The 18,734-nt window shown below is 41.2% G+C and overlaps 2 protein-coding genes across 3 annotated transcripts in view; one reads left to right on the top strand and one right to left on the bottom strand.

The window, feature by feature from the left end:
• LOC105475849 (Bardet-Biedl syndrome 9) overlaps positions 1-769 on the bottom strand; it is a 555,557-nt gene extending 554,788 nt beyond the window's left edge. The window contains exon 1 of the mRNA XM_011731402.3: positions 751-769. The gene's annotated coding sequence lies outside the window, so the exon portion shown is untranslated. The remainder of the gene's footprint in view (positions 1-750) is intronic.
• Positions 770-1,168: 399 nt separating this feature from the next.
• Positions 1,169-18,734, top strand: part of LOC105475846 (5'-nucleotidase, cytosolic IIIA) — a 49,859-nt gene continuing 32,293 nt past the window's right edge. The window contains exon 1 of one of the 2 annotated variants that reach the window (XM_011731394.3): positions 1,169-1,400. In XM_011731394.3, the coding sequence (XP_011729696.1) occupies positions 1,248-1,400 (153 nt within the window). In that variant the 5' untranslated portion in view covers positions 1,169-1,247. The remainder of the gene's footprint in view (positions 1,401-18,734) is intronic. The other variant, XM_011731397.2, reaches the window with a different exon arrangement.

The following is an 18,734-nucleotide window of genomic DNA, read 5'->3' as shown; positions in this document are numbered from 1 at the left end:
AATATATGGAAAAAAAAAAGATGTTTTTGTTGAGGAAGAAAGATAAATGAGGCTGTGACCATCTTAGGCCTCACAATCAGACAACATTTAAGTCATATTGCTATTTGGTGCAAAACCGGATTCATAAAAAATTACTCTGGAGACAAAATGACACAGTAATATGGATATTGATAATCAAATATTACAGTATTAAAACTCAGTCTTCCTCAGGTTATACTCCCAGCTAACTTACTTTGGGACACGTTCTCGGTCTATACTGAGTCTATGTTCCCAGGCTTAAGTCCTCAAACTTGGCCGATAATAAAACTAACAATGATTTCTTTAAGTTTTAGTGCCTGTTATTTCACCTTTCGGTCGACAAATTGATTTTCTCATGTTCCTCTGTCTTACATCAATGTAATTTGTAGACCAGCCAAATAATCTAAAAGGCTAGAAGGAAACAATTTTTCCTCTCCTACAACTATTTCCTCTCGTCCTCCGGCTGAAAGTTGTTCCACGTCCCAGGAAGAGGGGGCCCCACCAGGCAGCACCACCAGCTCCACAGAGTTGGAGCGATTTTCCCAAGAAGCTCCGCTGCGCCCCTCGTCACCCCCAGAGACCAGCAGAGGAAATGGCATCTATCCCTTGGAAGACACTAGGCAGGAGAGAACAACTGCAAGCCCTTCTGCTCACACAGAGGAGGAAAGGATTTCGGAGGCGGCGAATGGGATGTAGCAGAAACCCGACGGCCGCGGCGGAAGGGACACCTACCCTCCCCGGCCTAATTCTGAGCCGTCTTCGCCCGGTTGTCATAGCACTTACAACGGACGCCACTGCGCAGGTCACACCGTGCCGCACCGCCTTCTGGGGGCCGGAGTCCAGAGGGGCTGAGGCGCAAAGGTGGCGACCGACTTCTGAGTGGGCCGCTGTTGGAATTAGATTTCTATTGGGGCGGGGCTCGAGTGAACCACGGCCTAATCCTCATTAGCAGAGAAGGATAATTACTGCAATACTCTGCCCTGCCCTGGCAGCAGCTCCTGAGACCCTGAGTCTGCGGAAGGCCCGCCCCCAGCCTGGGCTCCGGGCACAAGCCACGCCCCTCCCGCCGCGTCCCCGCCTCTCCCATCGATGGCGTGTGGGTGGGGCTTCGTGGGGGCGGAGCTGCGCGGGGCGGGGTGTCGCGGGCTCGTCCCTGGTGCTCTGGGATCCCGCGCTTCTGAGACTCGCAGTCTCCGCGAGTTGCCTGTTTTTTTCCTGCTGGGACGCGCATGAGGGCCCCGTCCATGGACCGCGCGGCCGTGGCGAGGGTGGGCGCGGTAGCGAGCGCCAGCGTGTGCGCCCTGGTGGCGGGGGTGGTGCTGGCTCAGTACATATTCACCTTGAAGAGGAAGACGGGGCGGAAGACCAAGATCATCGAGATGGTGAGTGTGGAGGCTCGGCGTGCCCAGAGCACGCGAGGGACCGGCTGGGCCGTCAGCTGGCCTTGGCCGCTGCTCGGTCGCGACCGGGAGCTGCCGGCGTCGCCTGTCAGGCTGGGATCTCGCTAGCTCGGGACGAGCAGCTTGGAGAACGCGGCTGCCCCGCGTGCGGCCACTCCTCGGGCTTGGTGACCAGGGTTGCGGCTGCGGCCCTCGGCTGCCTGTGGTCTTTGTTAGGTTTCCATTTGAAGGAGCAAGGCAGAAAATAGATGAATCGGACACAGGCTACCTTGTGCTGCAAAACCCGTTTCTCTAGAGATAAGCTGCATGTCCTGGGCAGGCCGCTCCTTCTCTCCCTGCCTTGCTCCCGCCCGGATCCGCGTCAAACCGTTGCCGCTCATCTAGTTACAATTCCCGCAGAGGACTAGTTGTTTTATGTTGGGACTGCCATGAGTTAAATTATGAAAATGTGCAATATCTAAAATTTTACAAGAATGACAATCCAGAAGAAATTCAGGATAGTTTATTTTGTGTTTGAATGTATTCCTTCTTGTCTCAAAACTCCCACGAAATATATTTTTGTTCATCTTAACTCCCAAAGCTCTTGTATAAATTTTCGAATTTAATTTTTTATCGAAGAGGGTGTGTCAATAATTACATTTGAGATACATTATAAGTAATTCGTTTCAAAAATAAGGATATTTAGTTTCGTTTTGTATTTTAATTAGATCCCACTCAGGAAGACAATTCTTGCACAAACTTGGATTCTTATGTATTTTCTGAAATGCATAATCCTGGGTATACGCCTGACCGTGTGCTATACATGTGAACATTTAGGGTCAGATGAACATCTAGGGTCAGATGACAGAGAAAAATTTTAAATCTACTACACTAAATAATATCATTTTAGGTTGTAATACTTGGAATTTCTCAGCACCTGCAATATGTTCAAACTGATGAAAGACACGATTTGTCCTGTAGGTTGTATTGACCCCAGGTTGAATACAGCCAGATTTGCATAATTAAAAGTAGCCAGTGTCCCAGCTATTTGGGAGGCTGAAAGGAGGATCACTTGAGTCTGGGAGTTCAAGGTTGTAATCACACCTGTGAATAGCTGCTGCACTCCAGCCTGGGAAACATAGCGAGACCCTCTTTGAAAAAAAAAAAAAAGTTCCCACTTGTCTCATATTACAATAATATTCCACAATTTTGAATTAATTTATTCTTAAAGGGTCTTAATCATTCTAAAGGCTTATGAAAATTCGTTTCTCCCACTTCTATAGGCCCACAGCAGCAAATGGTTTTATCTCAGAAGTTTCATTTTGCTCTTGTTGCTTTCCTGCTCAGAAAACTTGGCTTGCTTTTGCCCACAACCCAAGGTTAATATTGCCTATGTAGGGGAAAAAACCGGGTTGCCATATCTCCCTGTCTGTGCTTAAACTGTAGATTGGTCTGTTATACCGCTTCTCTAAGCCAAGTAAGGTTAAAAATCAATGTTTTCACAAAATCCTTCAATGATACCATCATAGGAACAGTTTGCTATCTTTGTGACAAATAATGAAGACCTATCAAGAATACCAACTTATTTGTACTAAAGAAATCAGTCAATATTTACATGTATGCGTAGTGTATCGATTCAGATTGTAATATATGTGTAGCCTGCTAGTAGCTTTTCAATGGAAAAAGTGAAAACAGCTCATGTTAACTTTTTAAATTTTAATAGTTTGCTTCTTCAAGTGGAAGAAGTATTTGACTGGAGGTCAGAAGACCTGGGGTGGAACCCTGGTTCTATCTTTCTGTAATAATGTGGGTCTGCTCTGCCCATCCTCTCCCCTCCTCCTTCAGAAAAATCTCTGCAAACCCATGATGTCCAATAGACATAGCTCATATTGGACACAGCTAGTAGAGTTAACTACCTAACCAAGTTGGGCCTATCTAACTGGCTAAGAAAACCAGTAACTTCTGGGACTTGGCTCAAAAGGATGCATTGTCTTTCAGGAGTTTTTAATTGAGAGACATGAGGAAGTTGCTAGTGGGTTGTTTATGCTACAGCTGAAATATTCCATAGGCCTGCAAGATTAATGTACAGAAGAAGCCAGTCGTGGCCAGGCATGGTGGCTCACACCTGTAACCCCAACACTTCGGGAGGGTGAGGTGGGAGCACCCGGTCTCGAAAAAAAAGAAAAGAATGAAAGAGAATGTGGATCAAGAAACTGAATTGTAAAGGAATTTTGTAAAGCCATTATAAAGAGTTTGCTCTTTATTTTGCAACAAAAGATCATCGAAGGTTTACTTTGGCAAGGTAAGGTGGCTCTCGCCTGCAATCCTAGCACTTTCAGAGGCTGAGGCGGGAGGATCCCTTGAGCCCAGGAGTTCGAGACCAGCCTAGGCAGCATAGGGAGACCCTTTCTCTACAAAAAATAAAGATATTAGCCAGTGCAGTGGCACACACCTGTAGTGTAGTCCCAGCTACTTACGGGCCAGAAGTGGAATCTCTTGAGTCAAGGTGGTTGAGGCTGCCGTGAGTCGTGATCACACCACTGCACTCGAGCTTGGGTGACAGAGTCACCCAGAGTCTCAAAACAAAGAAACAAAACACCCAATACTGTCTTTGATGAAAATAAAGTGGATTGGAAGGGAAGATCCTGGAAAGAAAGAAATTTAGGAGGTTGGTAGTATTTCTTGCGAAAGAGGATTAGAGGCCTTAAACTATGCTACTAGCAAGAGGTATGGAAATAAGGGATCAGGAGACAAACATTTCAGAGATAAAATCAACGGGACTTTGTGGCAGCACAGACTGTAGAGTCATACAAACCTAGTTTTGAATCTGGTTTTTCTCATTTATCAAGCCATGTGACCTTGGGCAAATTACTTAACCTCTGTGAATCTCCCATTTTTCATATATTAATTGGGAGATAATGATAGTACCTACTTCATAGGTTGTGAGGATTAAATGAGATAACACAGTACCTAGAACATAATTGCTTTCTTTCAGAGCTTATTATTGGTTATCATTAAACAAAGGGATTAATTATAAGAAGAAATAACTTTAAGGTTATCAGGTAACTGCTGATTCTGGATATATTATTAGCCAAGATGAAGAGGAGGAAAAAGCAGCAGGTTTGGAAAGTAGCCAGGAGGTAAGGGAAATGTGGAATAACAAGTTCACTTTAAGTCTCATGAAATTTGAGATGATCAAGAAATGACCAAGTAGAAATGTTCATGAAATAGTAAATATATTTAAAGTGCTTAGAAAAGTACCTGGCCCAAAGTAACCAACATATACATTACTTATTGTTATTATTAGCAACAGCAACTAAAAATGGAAGGCTGGTGCTGCTCTAAAGAGAAATTGGGGCTAGAAATAATATTTTCCCAAATGTCTAACCTCTCAGTGGCAAGTGTGGAGATGGATATTATTTCTCATCCATAGTTTTACAGCAAGAAGAAAACAGAAAACTTGGCAATGCCTAACATTGAAGGAGTGTTCATTAAAGACGCTGAAAGCTGTCAGAGGTGGAATAACAGGAAATGTTTCCAAAAGAAGGGGCAGAATTAGCTGTGTCCATCTTCTCTAAGGTCAGAAGTTGATGACAAGGTCAGAAGTTGGTCTGAAAGCAGGGGGTTGAGCCACCATTGGTAAAACAATGATGTGAAGAAAACTAAAAACGACTATTGGGCAGAGGAAATAGTTGTGCTGAGGATGGGTATTTTGTTTTGTTTTTCAAACGGTTGGCACACGAGTATGTTGGTGGGCAGAGGAGTAGTGAAAAGCAAATGGTTAAAGATAAGCAGAGGAGAAAGAATAATCAGTCTAGCAAAGTTCTAGGGGAGATGTGGACAGATGCCCTTTGAAGCGAATACGGAACATCTCTGTCTGTCTGAAAGAGATTACTCTGGGCCAGGCACGTTGGCTCACACCTGTAATCCCAGCACTTTGGGAGGCCAAGGCAGGCAGATCACCTGAGATCAGGAGTTTGAGACCAGCCTGACCAACATGGTGAAACCCCATCTCTAATAAAAATTTTTTAAAATCAGGTGTGGTGGCGGGTGCCTGTAATCCCAGCTACTTGGGAGGTTGAGGCAGGAGAATTGCTTGAACCCAAGAGGCAGAGGTTGCAGTGAGCCGAGATCGCGCCATTGTACTCCAGCCTGCACGACAGAGCAGGATGTCATCTCAAAAAAAAAAAAAAAAATACTACTCATACTGAGTTATAGTTACTTATTCTCCATATTCTTATTATATCTTATTATTTGCGGCCTTAGATTAATTAATTGCCTCCACCTACTTCATTCTTTACTTCTATCCAGTTAATCTGATTTTTTCCTACTAAATGACACCTCTTTCAAATGTTACCTACCAACTTCTTTTCTAATTTCTCCTGCAATACCAGAATGCATTCTATTTTTATCAGCAGATTTTCAGTTTTTCTTTAATAGAAAGCTACCAAAAAGAGGATGAGACTAGAATTCAAAGAAAGAACCAAAAGGAAAAAAAAAAATGAAATTGCTTAATCTTCTTCAGTTATTCTAATATCCTTTATTAAATTCTCTTAGAGTATTTATCCAGTGAAGTAAAATGCAAACACAACACCAGAACGAATGTGTAGTCTTAAGTTTAGCCCCTAAAGAGCATCAAGGAAGGTAGGAAATTATTTAGACAGCAGGATAGGGGAGATGGAACTGTCACTAGAACCTCCACAACCAGTTAAAAATGGTCATTTCCAATTTAAACATATCTCAACTATTTACTGCTTTGTTGTTAACACCAACTGTTACTTCTTAAGTAGCTGATGTGGTTTTTTTTTTGAAACTTTACTGTATTTCTTTCTAGGACATAAATTTCTTTTCTTATTTTATTTTATTTTTGAGGCAGGGTCTCACTCTGTCACCCAGGCTGGAGTGCAGTGGTTGAATCTCAGCTCACTGCAACCTCCACCTCCTGGGCTCGAGCCATCCTCCCACCTCGGCCTTCAGAGTAGCCAGGACTAAAGCATGCACCACCAGGCCCAACTAATTTTTGTATTTTTTGTAGAGATGGGGGTTTTGCCACATTGCCCAGGCTGGTGTCAAATTCCTGGGCTCAAGAGATCCACCCATCTTGGCCTCCCAAAATGCTGGGATTACAGGTGTGTGCCAACTGTGTCTGGTCCTAGTAGATAAACTGTTAACAAAAACTTCTTCCCTTCTTCCACTTTTAAGACAATATAGGCCAACTCTGGGGGCATTGCCTATGAGTTAGCCCTGCTCCTCAAGGAGCAGTTAAAAAAAGAAAAAAGGGCCGGGAGCGGTGGCTCACACCTGTAATCCCAGCACTTTGGGAGGCCAAGGCGGGTGGATCACCTGAGGTTGGGAGTTCGACACCAGCCTGACCAACATGGAGAAACCCCGTCTCTACTACAAATACAAAAAATTAGCTGGGCGTGGTGGCGCATGCCTGTAATCCCAGCTACTTGGGAGGCTGAGGCAGAAGAATCACTTGAACCCAGGAGGCAGAGGTTGCAGTGAGCCGAGATCACACCATTGCACTCCAGCCTGGGGAACAAGAGCGAAACTCCATCTCAAAAAAAAAAAAAAAAAAAGTCAGATATTTTCTGGGTATTATGCTGAGTTAATGGAAAGCCCACTATTGAGTGTGTATTTTAAAAAGGAAGGGAGAAGCAGCCCAAGTTTTTTTTTTTTTTTTTTTTTTGAGACGGAGTCTCACTCTGTCGCCCGGGCTGGAGTACAGTGGCCGGATCTCAGCTCACTGCAAGCTCCGCCTCCCGGGTTTGCGCCATTCTCCTGCCTCAGCCTCCTGAGTAGCTGGGACTACAGGCGCCCGCCACCTCGCCCGGCTAGTTTTTTGTATTTTTTTTAGTAGAGACGGGGTTTCACTGTGTTGGCCAGGATGGTCTCGATCTCCTGGCCTCGTGATCCGCCCGTCTCGGCCTCCCAAAGTGCTGGGATTACAGGCTTGAGCCACCGCGCCCGGCCGCAGCCCAAGTTTTAAATAACTGCTTTAGTGAATCAAATAGACATTGTATTTTATTTTATTTTATTTTATTTTAGAGACTGGGTCTCACTCTGCTGCCAGGCTGGAGTGCAGTGAAGCGATCATGGCTCACTGCAGCCTCAAACTCCTGGACTCAATCAGTCCTCCCACTTCAGCCTCCCGAGCAGCTGGGACTACAGGCATGTGCCGCCACACCTGGCTAAGCTAAATTTTTAATTTATTTATTAATTTTTTTTTTTTTTTGGAGAGACAGGGTCTCACTATTTGCCCAGGCTGGTCTTAAACTCCTGGGCTCAAGCAATCCTCCTGCCTTGGCTGCCCAAAGTGCTGGGATTACAGGTATGAACCACCATACCTGGACAGACTTTTAAAATATCTCCATATCTCAATTTTTATCTAATTTATATCAGTGCTTAGATTTATGACTTTTTAGGACCTGTTTTGACATCTTGATTCATTTTGTAAAACATTTTCTCTGAATTCCTTTGGCATTTCCTGATGATTTCTCATAATTTAGCAATTTATACAGTGTCTTGTATTGTTTATTATTATTTATGTTCCTTGAGGGTCTGGATGGGTGCTTTTCTTTTGGTCTTATTTATTTTTGAGACAAGGTCTCATTCTGTTGCCTGGGCTGGAGTGCGATGGCACGATGATAGCTCACTGTAGCCTCAAACTCCTGAGCTCAAGTATTCCTCCTGCTTCAGCCTCCCAGTTAGCTGGGAATATAGGCGTGAGCCATTATGCCTGGCTAATTTTTTATTTTCTGTAGAGACAAGACTTTGCTGTGTTGCCCAGGCCGGTCTCAAAATCCTGGGCTCAAGCAATCTTCCCAACTCGGCCTTCCAAAGTGCTGGGATTGCAGGCATGAGCCACCTGACTAGCTGGTCTCTTTTAAAATTAGTTGCACTTGACTGAGAAAAAGAGAGACCCCAAAACAGTGGCTTCAATAAACAGAAAATTTTATTTTTCTAATGGAATGAGAAATCCAGAAAACAGGCAGTTGCTTGTGTTCATTAGGGCCATAAGGATATCAAGGCGTAGGTCTTTGACATTTCCCTTGTCTTTTCTTCGTGGTCATAAGATGGTCGTTGCAGTCATGGCCAACGCGTCCATGTTTCCGGCAGCAGAAAGGCAGAATCAGGGAAGAAAATACCTATTTCGGTCAAGCTGAATTTTCTGCTTACGCATAATTGGAGAGAACAAGATTATATGGCCACCCTTATATAAGTGAAGTTGAAGAATTGTTTTCTGATTGAGCACATTGCCACTTTCCAACAAAAATGAGCTGTTATTAGTAAGAAAAAAAGGGAGAGAGTCTATTAAATGGGTACTCATAATACAGCAGTAGAGAACACAAACTCAGAATAGCTTCTATCTTCTTTTTTTTTTTTTTCCGACACCAAGTCTCACTCTGTGCTAGAGCGCAGTAGCATGATCTCAGCTCACCGCAACCTCCACCCCCCAGGTTCAAGCAGTTCACATGCCTCAGTCTCCTGATTAGCTGGGACTATAGACATGCACCACCACGCCCAGCTAATTTTTGTATTTTTAGGAGAGATGGAGTTTTGCCATGTTTGCCAGGCTGGTCTTGAACTCCTGACCTCAGGTGATCGGCCCGCCTCAGCCTCCCAAAGTGCTGGGATTGCAGTTGTGGGCCACCACGCCCAACAGCTTGTATCTTTTGTTTACCCCGAGTAAAGATATATTCATTCACACTTGAAATATCTAGATTTTAAGTAGCTCTCAACACATAGCCACCTCCTTCATATGTCCTAGTGAGATATGGAAGCTAATCTCCCAATTATGTGTCACAACTAGCTTCAAAACTATAGACCTAATAGTACTCCAAAAATGAATGCAGATTGAGCATTCCTAATCTGAAAATCTGAAATCCAAAATGCTTCAAAATCTGAAACTTTTTGAGCACTGACATGATGCCACACAAGTGGCTGAGATATTGACATCTTTGCTGTCTGATGGTTCAGAGTATACAAACTTTGTTTTAGTCACAAAATTGTGTAAAATATTTTATAAAATTACTTTTAGGCCTTGCATATAAGGTGGATGTGAAACATAAATGAATTTCATATTTAGACTTGGGCACCATCCCCACCATATAATGTGTGTGCAGATATTCCAGAATCCCAAAATACCCGAAATCAGAAACACTTCTGGTCCCAAGCAGTTTGAGTAAAGGATATTCAACCTGTGTAAGGTTGTGAGACATAGCAACAAAAGGCTATGTGATAAAGACACAGGAGATGACATTGGGTAATGATTCATGGCTGAGGTGATGTTTGAAGGATAAAAATCATGATTGCTCCAGTTTGAAAAACAGGAAAATACATTAAATTCTTTTTGTTTGTTTGTTTTGTTTTTTGTTTTGTTTTTTGAGACAGGGTCTCGCTCTATCACCCAGGCTGGAATGCAGTGGCACCATATGGCTCACTGCAGCCTTGATCTGCTTGGCTCAAGTGGTCTTCCTACTTCACCCTCCCCGGTAGCTGGGACCACAGGCGCATGCCACCATGCCTGGCTTATTTTTGTTTTTTTTTTATAGAGATGGTTTGGCATGTTGCCCAGGCTGGTCTCAAACTCCTGGTCTTTAAGCCATCCCATCTCTACCTCCCAAAGTGCTGGGATTATAGGTGTGAGCCACCGTGCCCAGCCCATTAAACTCTTAACATTATCAAAGGCTATATTCAAGATGATCTTGAATTCCCAAATTGGCAAACATGGAAGTGTTTGTGCCAGGCATATATGACTTTGTCCTTTCAAATCGTGTTTGTCACGTTTCCTGTAGATTATCTGCATGCCACAAGTTAACCACATTTTCAACTTTAATGAAAAGTTGTTCTCTTATCTAGTGAGCTACTTTTATGTTAGCTAGAAACAGCTCCTTCCTGAAACAGTTTTAGCTTTACAATTTTTTTTTCTCTTTCCTTTTGTTGTTAATTCATTTGCCTAACAGATGGAGTCCCCTTTTAACTGGATACTTACATTTTAAATTTATTCACAAATTTTTTTCTGACTAAAAGCTATTAGTTCTTTTTTCTTTCATTCATTTATGTATCTTAAGAAATGGGATCAAGCTCTGTGAGCCAGGCTGGAGTGCAGTGGTGCAATCATAGCTCACTGCAACCTCGACCTCCTGGGCTCAAACCATCTTCCCACCTCAGCCTCCCGAGTAGCTGGGAGTACAGACATGTGCCACCATGCCTGACTAATTTTATTTTTAGAGACAGGGTCTTGTTACTGGGCACGGTGGCTCACACCTGTAATCCCAGCACTTTGGGAGGCCAAGGTGGGCGGATCTCAAGGTCAGGAGTTTGAGAGCAGCCTGACCAACATGGTGAAACCCTGTCTCTACTAAAAATACAAAAATTAGCCAGGCGTGGTGGTACATGCCTATAATCCCAGCTACTCGGGAGGCTGAGGCAGTAGAATGACTTACACCCAGGAGGCAGAGGTTACAGTGAGCCAAGATCATGCCATTGCACTCCAGCTCTGGACAACAGAGCAAGACTCCATCTCGAAAAAAACCCAAAACAGAAAGTGTCTTGTTATGTTGCCCAGGCTCATTACATTTTTAGATCCTTTTACTTTCTTCACCTTGATTACCAGTACTAGCCATTGATTGGGGGGCAAGAGGTGGGCATTTTTTCCTACAATATAGCAATTTTTTACAACCTGGCTAAGGCTCATAAGAGCTGGTTATATAAACCATGACAACTAGAGAAGGATGAAACCTTATTTTGAAATACAGGGTCCCATATACTAGTGTTTTACACCAGTGGTTCTCAAAGAGTGGTCCCAGTCCATGGCATCAGCATTGAGCAGGAACTTGATATATATGCAAGTTGTCTAGCCCTACCCCAGACAACCTATCAGAAACTTTGAGGTTGAGCCCAGCAGGCTGTTTTAACAAGCCCTCCAGGTGATTGTGATATGTGCTAAAGCTTGAGAATCATTTAAGTAAATAATTCAAATTATTACCACAGCAAAATGTAAATTTTATGTGTAACAAAACTTCCTGGTTACTTGCTCACAAATAATAGTTAGAATTGGGGCTGCCAGACAATTACTGTATAAAGAGAGTGATGAGGATGTAGAAAAATAGGTACTTTCATTTACTTTATTAAAGGCAGTATACCATTGGTTAAATGAATAATATTTCATTTGTATAATAAAATATTGGGCAGCTGTGAAAAAGAAATCTGTATGAGTTAACTTTTTTTTTTTTTTTTTTGAGACGGAGTCTCTCTGTCACCCAGGCTGGAGTACAGTGATACGATCTCGGCTCACTGCAACCTCTGTCTCCCATCTTCAAGTGATACTCGTGCCTCAGCCACCCGAGTAGTTGGGATTACAGGCACCTGCTACCACTCCCAGCTAATTTTGTATTTTTAGTAGAGACGAGGTTTCACCATGTTGGCCAAGCTGGTCTCAAACTCCTGACCTCAGGTGATCCACCTGCCTCAGCCTCCCAAAGTGCTTGGATTACAGGTGTGAGCCACTGTGCCGGGCTATGTTAACATTTTAAAAAGCTCAAGAAATGGTGACAAGGGGAAAGGCAAGTTGCAGAACAGTTGTGCTCCGAAAAGAAATACACACGTATATCCTTCTGTCGTTGGAAAGTAAAAAAAAAAAAAACTTTTGAAGCTGTTTCTAGTTTTACTAATGACTGGACTTGGGAGGATGAGACTGGGAAGGGAGACTTCAACTTTTTCATCCTTTAACTTTTTATATTGTTTGACATATAAGCATGTATTGCTTTTATATATTTTTAAAATTGGTTTTTTAAAAGCAGCAAGATTTTTTAAAGTGTGTTGGGACCACATTGTAGAACCTCTCTATTAGTATAAGATATTTGCAGTTTATTTGCTAGAGAGTCTTTGGGTATGGTTTTTAAAATAAGTGATACCATCTGGAATGCATTTTGATACAATTAAACTGATAACTGAGCACACACTAAATTAACATTATTAGAATCTGGAGGTGGGGAGCAGGAATTAAAATAAACCTGTATTAAAGATAATGAAGTATTAAACTGTTATAGGAGCCATAGAAAGAGGAAGACAGAAAAGAGATGGATTGCAGAGGTGAAATCTATAGGACTTTGTATTTTTTGCACAGTGTTTTGGATTATCCTTAATTTTCATAGTACTTTGAATGCTCCCTGTGTATTTTATGTTAAATAGTTTCCATATTTGCCTCTTTTGTTTGCTTTAAAGATAGTTCAGTTGACCTGGCGTGGTGGCTCTATAATCCCAGCACTTTGGGAGGCCGAGGCGAGCGGATCACGAGGTCAGGAGTTCGAGACCACCCTGACCAACATGGCGAAACCCTATCTCTACTAAAAATACAAAAATTAGCTGGGCGTGGTGGCGGATGCCTGTAATCCCAGCTACTCCGGAGGCTGAGGCAGGAGAATCACTTGAACCTGGGAAGCAGAGGTTGCAATGAGCCAAGATTGCACCACTGCACTCTAGCCTGGGTGACAGAGCGAGACTCCGTCTCAAAAAAACTAAAGAAATGAAAAATAAAAATAATAAAAATAAAAATAGTTCAGGCATCACATATTTAGAGTTATTAAAGTAGAGAGAGAGATATAAAGAATCTTAAGTCCTATTTTAGCCTTTATTCTCTTTTAAATTAGAGGTTGCAGTTTATATCTTCAGCCTAACAACTTATTTAACATGTAATGTCATTAAACCATACCTGATAGGTTTTTTTTTTCTCTCCTTAAAAACAGCAGTAGGGAAATCTATACAATTCCGTTTTTCCATCAGCAGGTGGCAGACTTCTCTGGCCGTTGTGACACACTACTATTCTATATCAAATTATCTTTCTTGTGTTAACGCACTTTTATGTTAACTCTCAGAGTTGCTTAAACCATTAATCTAAATTAATCTAAACCATTAATTTATACCAAGTATGACAACCTTCTGCCATTATAGACTTAAATGCCATTTTGTCATTTTTTTCATATATGTTGTTTATCTTCCTCATTTTCAAGGTGCTATTTTTACAAAGTAGTTTAGCAGTTCATCAAAGAGTTGCTTCATTTGTTTGCCAAGTTCCTTCTTGTAATTAGGTGGAAGTAGATAGCCAGTGCCTGCAAGATCCTTCCTGTCCCCGTTCTATCTTCTCTACTGCCTTGTCAGAAGGCATAGCCTTCTCCTTTACCTCATCTCCGATATCGTTAGTTACGCAATCTCCCCAGTGAAAAAGATGTTTTTCAGTCCATCTGGATTTCTCTGTCAAATGGTTAGGGTTCTAAGGGAGCAAGTTGCTAGATAAAATTTGATGAGACAGGAAAAAGTTGAGAACCCAAGCATTATATACAGCATAGCAAAATGTTGCAAAGTAGAAACTCACTGTAGTCGGCTTAAAAAAAAAGGAGGCTTCACTGGGACTAGAACTAGAAAGCAGTTAGAAACTGACTCCCATTTGGATTAATTTGGCACTGTGCTGTCATTCCGTAACTAGGGAAAAACTAAAATTTAGAGGTGTCTACTATGACCAAGTATACTCTACACATTTATTTAATCCTTAAAACACTGTCTAGCTATAGTTACTTTTCTAATTTTCTGTTAACTCACTTAGGAACTAGCTACTTAAGTAGCATAGTCAGCATCAGTCTGATTTTTGTACTCTGAAGCTTTTGGATAGTTTCCCTGCTTGGGTAATTTTAGCAGGTGTACATTTGTTGCCAATTTTTATTTATGTATTTATTTATTTATTTATTTTCTTGAGACTAAGTCTCTCTCTGTTGCCCAGGCTGGAGTGCAGTGGCACTATCTCGGCTCACTGCAAGCTCCGTCTCCTGGGTTCACGCCATTCTCCTGCCTCAGCCTCCCGAATAGCTGGGACTATAGGCGCCTGCCACCACACCTGGCTAATTTTTTTGTGTTTTTAGTAGAGACGGGGTTTCACCGTGTTAGCCAGGATGGTCTTGATCTCCTGACCTTGTGATCCACCCACCTTGGCCTCCCAAAGTGCTGGGATTACAGGCGTGAGCCACTGTGCCCAGCCTGTCACCAATTTTTAAAATTTTGATATCTTTCCAAGCTAGATAAATAGAATAAAAGTTCTATTTTGTGTACAATATATACGTAAAAGAGATTTTGTCACATGTTCGTAATTTTGGTAAGATAGGGAACTGTAGTGTTCCATAATTTTTGTTCTGTAATTCTTTGTGTGTGGCTTATTTAGTAATGATATACAGTATCTTTTTCCTTTAACAAGTTATAGAATCTATGGCTTGAACAGAAGACAATCTTGTAAGGGAATGGGGTGGTCTTTGAAAGTTTAATAGTTGGTAAATCCTTGGTTCAAATCTCAGCTCTGCCACATTTTAATGGTTTATCCTTGGACAAGATACTAAACTTTTCTAAGCTTCAATCGCCAGTTATCTAGAATGGGGATGATTCACCTAAATACTCTTATGCCTTGTTTACTTCAGGGTATTATATTAAGAATGTATTTTGTCTTTGTCAGGCAATGTTGCTGTAAGACCTAATAATAATAATTAATAAATAATATGTTCTTAGTGTTTGTATTTTATTTCATTTGAAATAAAATACATAGTAGTTATTCAATGAATATTGTCCTATCTTCTCCCTTCTGTTAATAAAGCTAATTTTGTCCAACTTACTTTTAGACACGATACTCCCTTAAAGTAGGTTTAATTATATAATGCATTAATCATTATCTCTAAATAATATTCCATTTGAGCCCTCAGATTTGGAGATAGTAGAATGTTTAGTTATGTCATACATCTTTCTTAAAGTTTAAAAAGATGGGATATGGGGAGATATCCAGCATTATGTCAAATTTTTAGCAACAATTTGTAACCTGAGCAGTTAGCACTGTAGAAAACAGGGCCTGATCCGTGAATGCTTGCCATAATTGTTGAAGATGATTTAAGTGACCCAGGGAGTCTTGGAAGCGTTGCATATATAATTATTTAATTTTGAGCTACTGAGATTTAATTTGGCTCAAACTATACAAGAAACATAAGTTATGATAGATAATAAAACTTTCATATATGTTTTACTCACTTTTGAATCCCCTCTAGTACACTTATAGCAAGCATAGATCATGTGATTCACTATAGATTTCATAAAACTAACTTATGAGGTCCACATTCATGGGTTTCTAATCATGTGACCTAACTTTAAATTAATAATTGGGCTCATGAGTACCTGAATTATGATCCAGATTTAAACTGTTTGCCAGGCCGGGCAAGGTGACTCTTACTTGTAATCCCAGCACTTTGGGAGGTGGAGGCAGGAGGATCACTTGAGCCTAAGAGTTAGAGACCAGTCTGGGCAAAATAAGGGGACCTCATCTCTACTAAAAATCAAATATATCCAAAAAAAGAAGAAAGAAAACACACACACACAAAAATCAAGTATATCAATACCATAAATGAAGACTCCATTTATGGTATTGTCTTACATCCTGTTTTCTTGAACCTGACCTACCTATTGCAACATAAATGTCTTTTCCTCTAAAAGTTTATTTAAATACAGAATTTAATCCTATTTAAGAAAGTAAAAGAGACACACACACACATACATCAAAGCCAGGTGTGGTGGCATATGCCTGTAGTTCCAGCTACTCGAGAGGCTGAGGCAGGAGGATCACTTGACCCCAGAAGGTTGAGGCTGGTAAGCTGAGATCATGCCACTGCACTGTAGTCCAGGTGATAGAGTGAGACCCTGTCTCAAATAAATAAATAATTTATCCATTTTATTTTGTATTGATTCTCTTTTTATATCATATACACGTTGATATAAAAGTGAATCTAGATGAACAAAACAAATCTATAATTTTTACCACCTTAAAAGACCCCTATTTTAGTAAATGTACTTCCTTTATTTTTCTATGTGTGTAATTATTAAGTATCATTTTTTTACCCAAATGAAGTCATTCTGTAATGTTTTAAATCAAGATTATTTACTTAATTTGTTTATAAATTTACACTTATGTTTACATGACTATATTGTATTTATGCTATTATATCACCTGGATATCATAACTATTTAAAAATTTCTTTAATTGATGCATAGTATTCAACTCAAGTTATCACCCGCCAATCCTTCATATGATTTCAGATAGTTACTATTAATTCATGAATTTAAATCTCAAAATACTTTTGTTTATTATTCTCTTGCCTTACTATTTATTTAATGTGTTTATGTGGCACAGTAAGAAGGGAGGGTAGTAAGTTAAATCTTACTTTTTACTCCTCATTTAGATGTAGTCAATATAGTGCACCAGTAATAAAAGCTTAAATTGCATTACCTTTTTGCCATTTTTTTTTTATTAGTATTATACTTTAAGTTCTAGGGTACATGTGCACAACGTGCAGGTTTGTTACATATGTATACATGTGCCATGTTGGTGTGCTGCACCTATTAACTCGTCTTTTACATTAGGTATATCTCCTAATGCTATCCCTTCCCCCCCCCGCTCCCCACAATAGGACCTGGTGTGTGATGTTCCCCTTCCTGTGTCCAAGTGATCTCATTGTTCAATTCCCACCTATGAGTGAGAACATGCGGTATTTGGCTTTCTGTTCTTGCAATAGTTTGCTGAGAATGATGGTTTCCAGCTGCATCCATGTCCCTACAAAGGACACGAACTCATCCTTTTTTTGTGACTGCATAGTATTCCATGGTGTATATGTGCCACATTTTCTTAATCCAGTCTGTCACTGATGGACATTTGGGTTGATTCCAAGTCTTTGCTATTGTGAATAGTGCCGCAATAAACATACGTGTGCATGTGTCTTTATAGCAGCATGACTTATAATCCTTTGGGTATATCCCCAGTAATGGGATGGCTGGGTCAAATGGTATTTCTAGTTCTAGATCCTTGAGGAATCGCCACACTGTTTTCCATAATGGTTGAACTAGTTTATAACTTATAACAAAATAGTGATTTTAAACAATATTGTTTGTTTCTTTTTAAGGGCAAGAATACCAATTGTGAGGTGTAGAAGGAGTCCAAAATTAAAACAGAAAGCTTTTCATCTTATTTCATTTCAATCATAGAGATTCAGCTATAATTAAAAAAAACATTTGGGAGGCTGAGGTGAGAGGATCGCTTGAGCACAGGAGTTCAAGACCAGCCTACTACGCCTCATTGTAAGACCCTGACTCTTAAAAAAAAAGAAGCCAGGTGTGGCAGGGTGCACCTGTGGACCCAGCTACTCCAGAGGCTGAGGCAGGAGAATTGTTTGAACCCAGGAGGCAGAGGTTGGAGTGAGCCGAGATTGCACCACTGCACTCCAGCCTGGGTGACAGAACGAGACTCTATCTCCAAAATAAATTTAAAAAAAAAAGTCAGTGCTAAGCATCTTGAAATATTCAAATATACGGCATTTGAAAGGAGAGACAGGAAAAACTCTCTTCATTTATGTTATTGTCTTACATCTTATTTTCTTGAACCTGACCTACCTATTGTAACATAAATGTCATTTCTGCTAAAAGTTTAAAACAAAATTTAATGCTTTTTAAGTAAGAAAATAAAAAAGATATAGTTCATGTTCAACAATTTTACTTGAGTTTTTGGAGATTAAGTTACTTGATCTGGATTTTTGCAATTTTTTTTTTTTTTTTAAGACAGCCTCCCCCTGTCACACAGGCTGGAGTGCAGTGGCATGATTGCACTGCAGCCTCTACCTCCTGGGCTGAAGTGATCCTCCCACTTCAGCCTCCTGAGTAGTTGGGGCTACAGGCACATGCCACCACACTTGGCTAATTTTTTAATGTTTTTTGTGGAGACTGGGTCTCCCTATGTTGCCCAGGGTGGTCTCAAACTCCTGGGCTCAAGCAATCCTCCTGCCTTGACTTCCCAAGGTGCTGGGATTACAGATGTGAGCCACAGCCCACGGCCTAGATTTTTGCAAAGTTTAAGAAATGCATTGAGATGGGAACCATAGGTTCTCCTCAGTTTGCATATACATATGTCTGTAAATTCATAAGGCTGCAATCAGTCTCACTCACAGTCATCTACTAGGATAAATTTTTGCAGTGGTCTTAAATGATAAAAAACATGAGGCTGGGCTTACTGGCCTAGCGCCTATAGTCCTTGGGAGGTTGAGGTGGAAGGATCACTTGAGCCCAAGAGTTCCACGCTTTAGTGTGCTGTGCCAATCAAGTGTCTGCACTAAGTTCAGCACCAATATAGGAACCTCCTGGGAGCAGAGGACCACCAGGTTGCCTGAGGAGGGGTGAACTAGCCCTGGTTGGAAATAGAGCAGGTCCAAACTCCTAAGTGGATCAGTGGTAAGGTCACGGCTGTGAATAGGCACCGTACTACAG

Source organism: Macaca nemestrina, chromosome 4 (genome assembly GCF_043159975.1).
Source record: "Macaca nemestrina isolate mMacNem1 chromosome 4, mMacNem.hap1, whole genome shotgun sequence".
NCBI classification, from domain to species: domain Eukaryota; kingdom Metazoa; phylum Chordata; class Mammalia; order Primates; family Cercopithecidae; genus Macaca; species Macaca nemestrina.
This window is presented reverse-complemented; position numbering and strand designations above follow the sequence as displayed.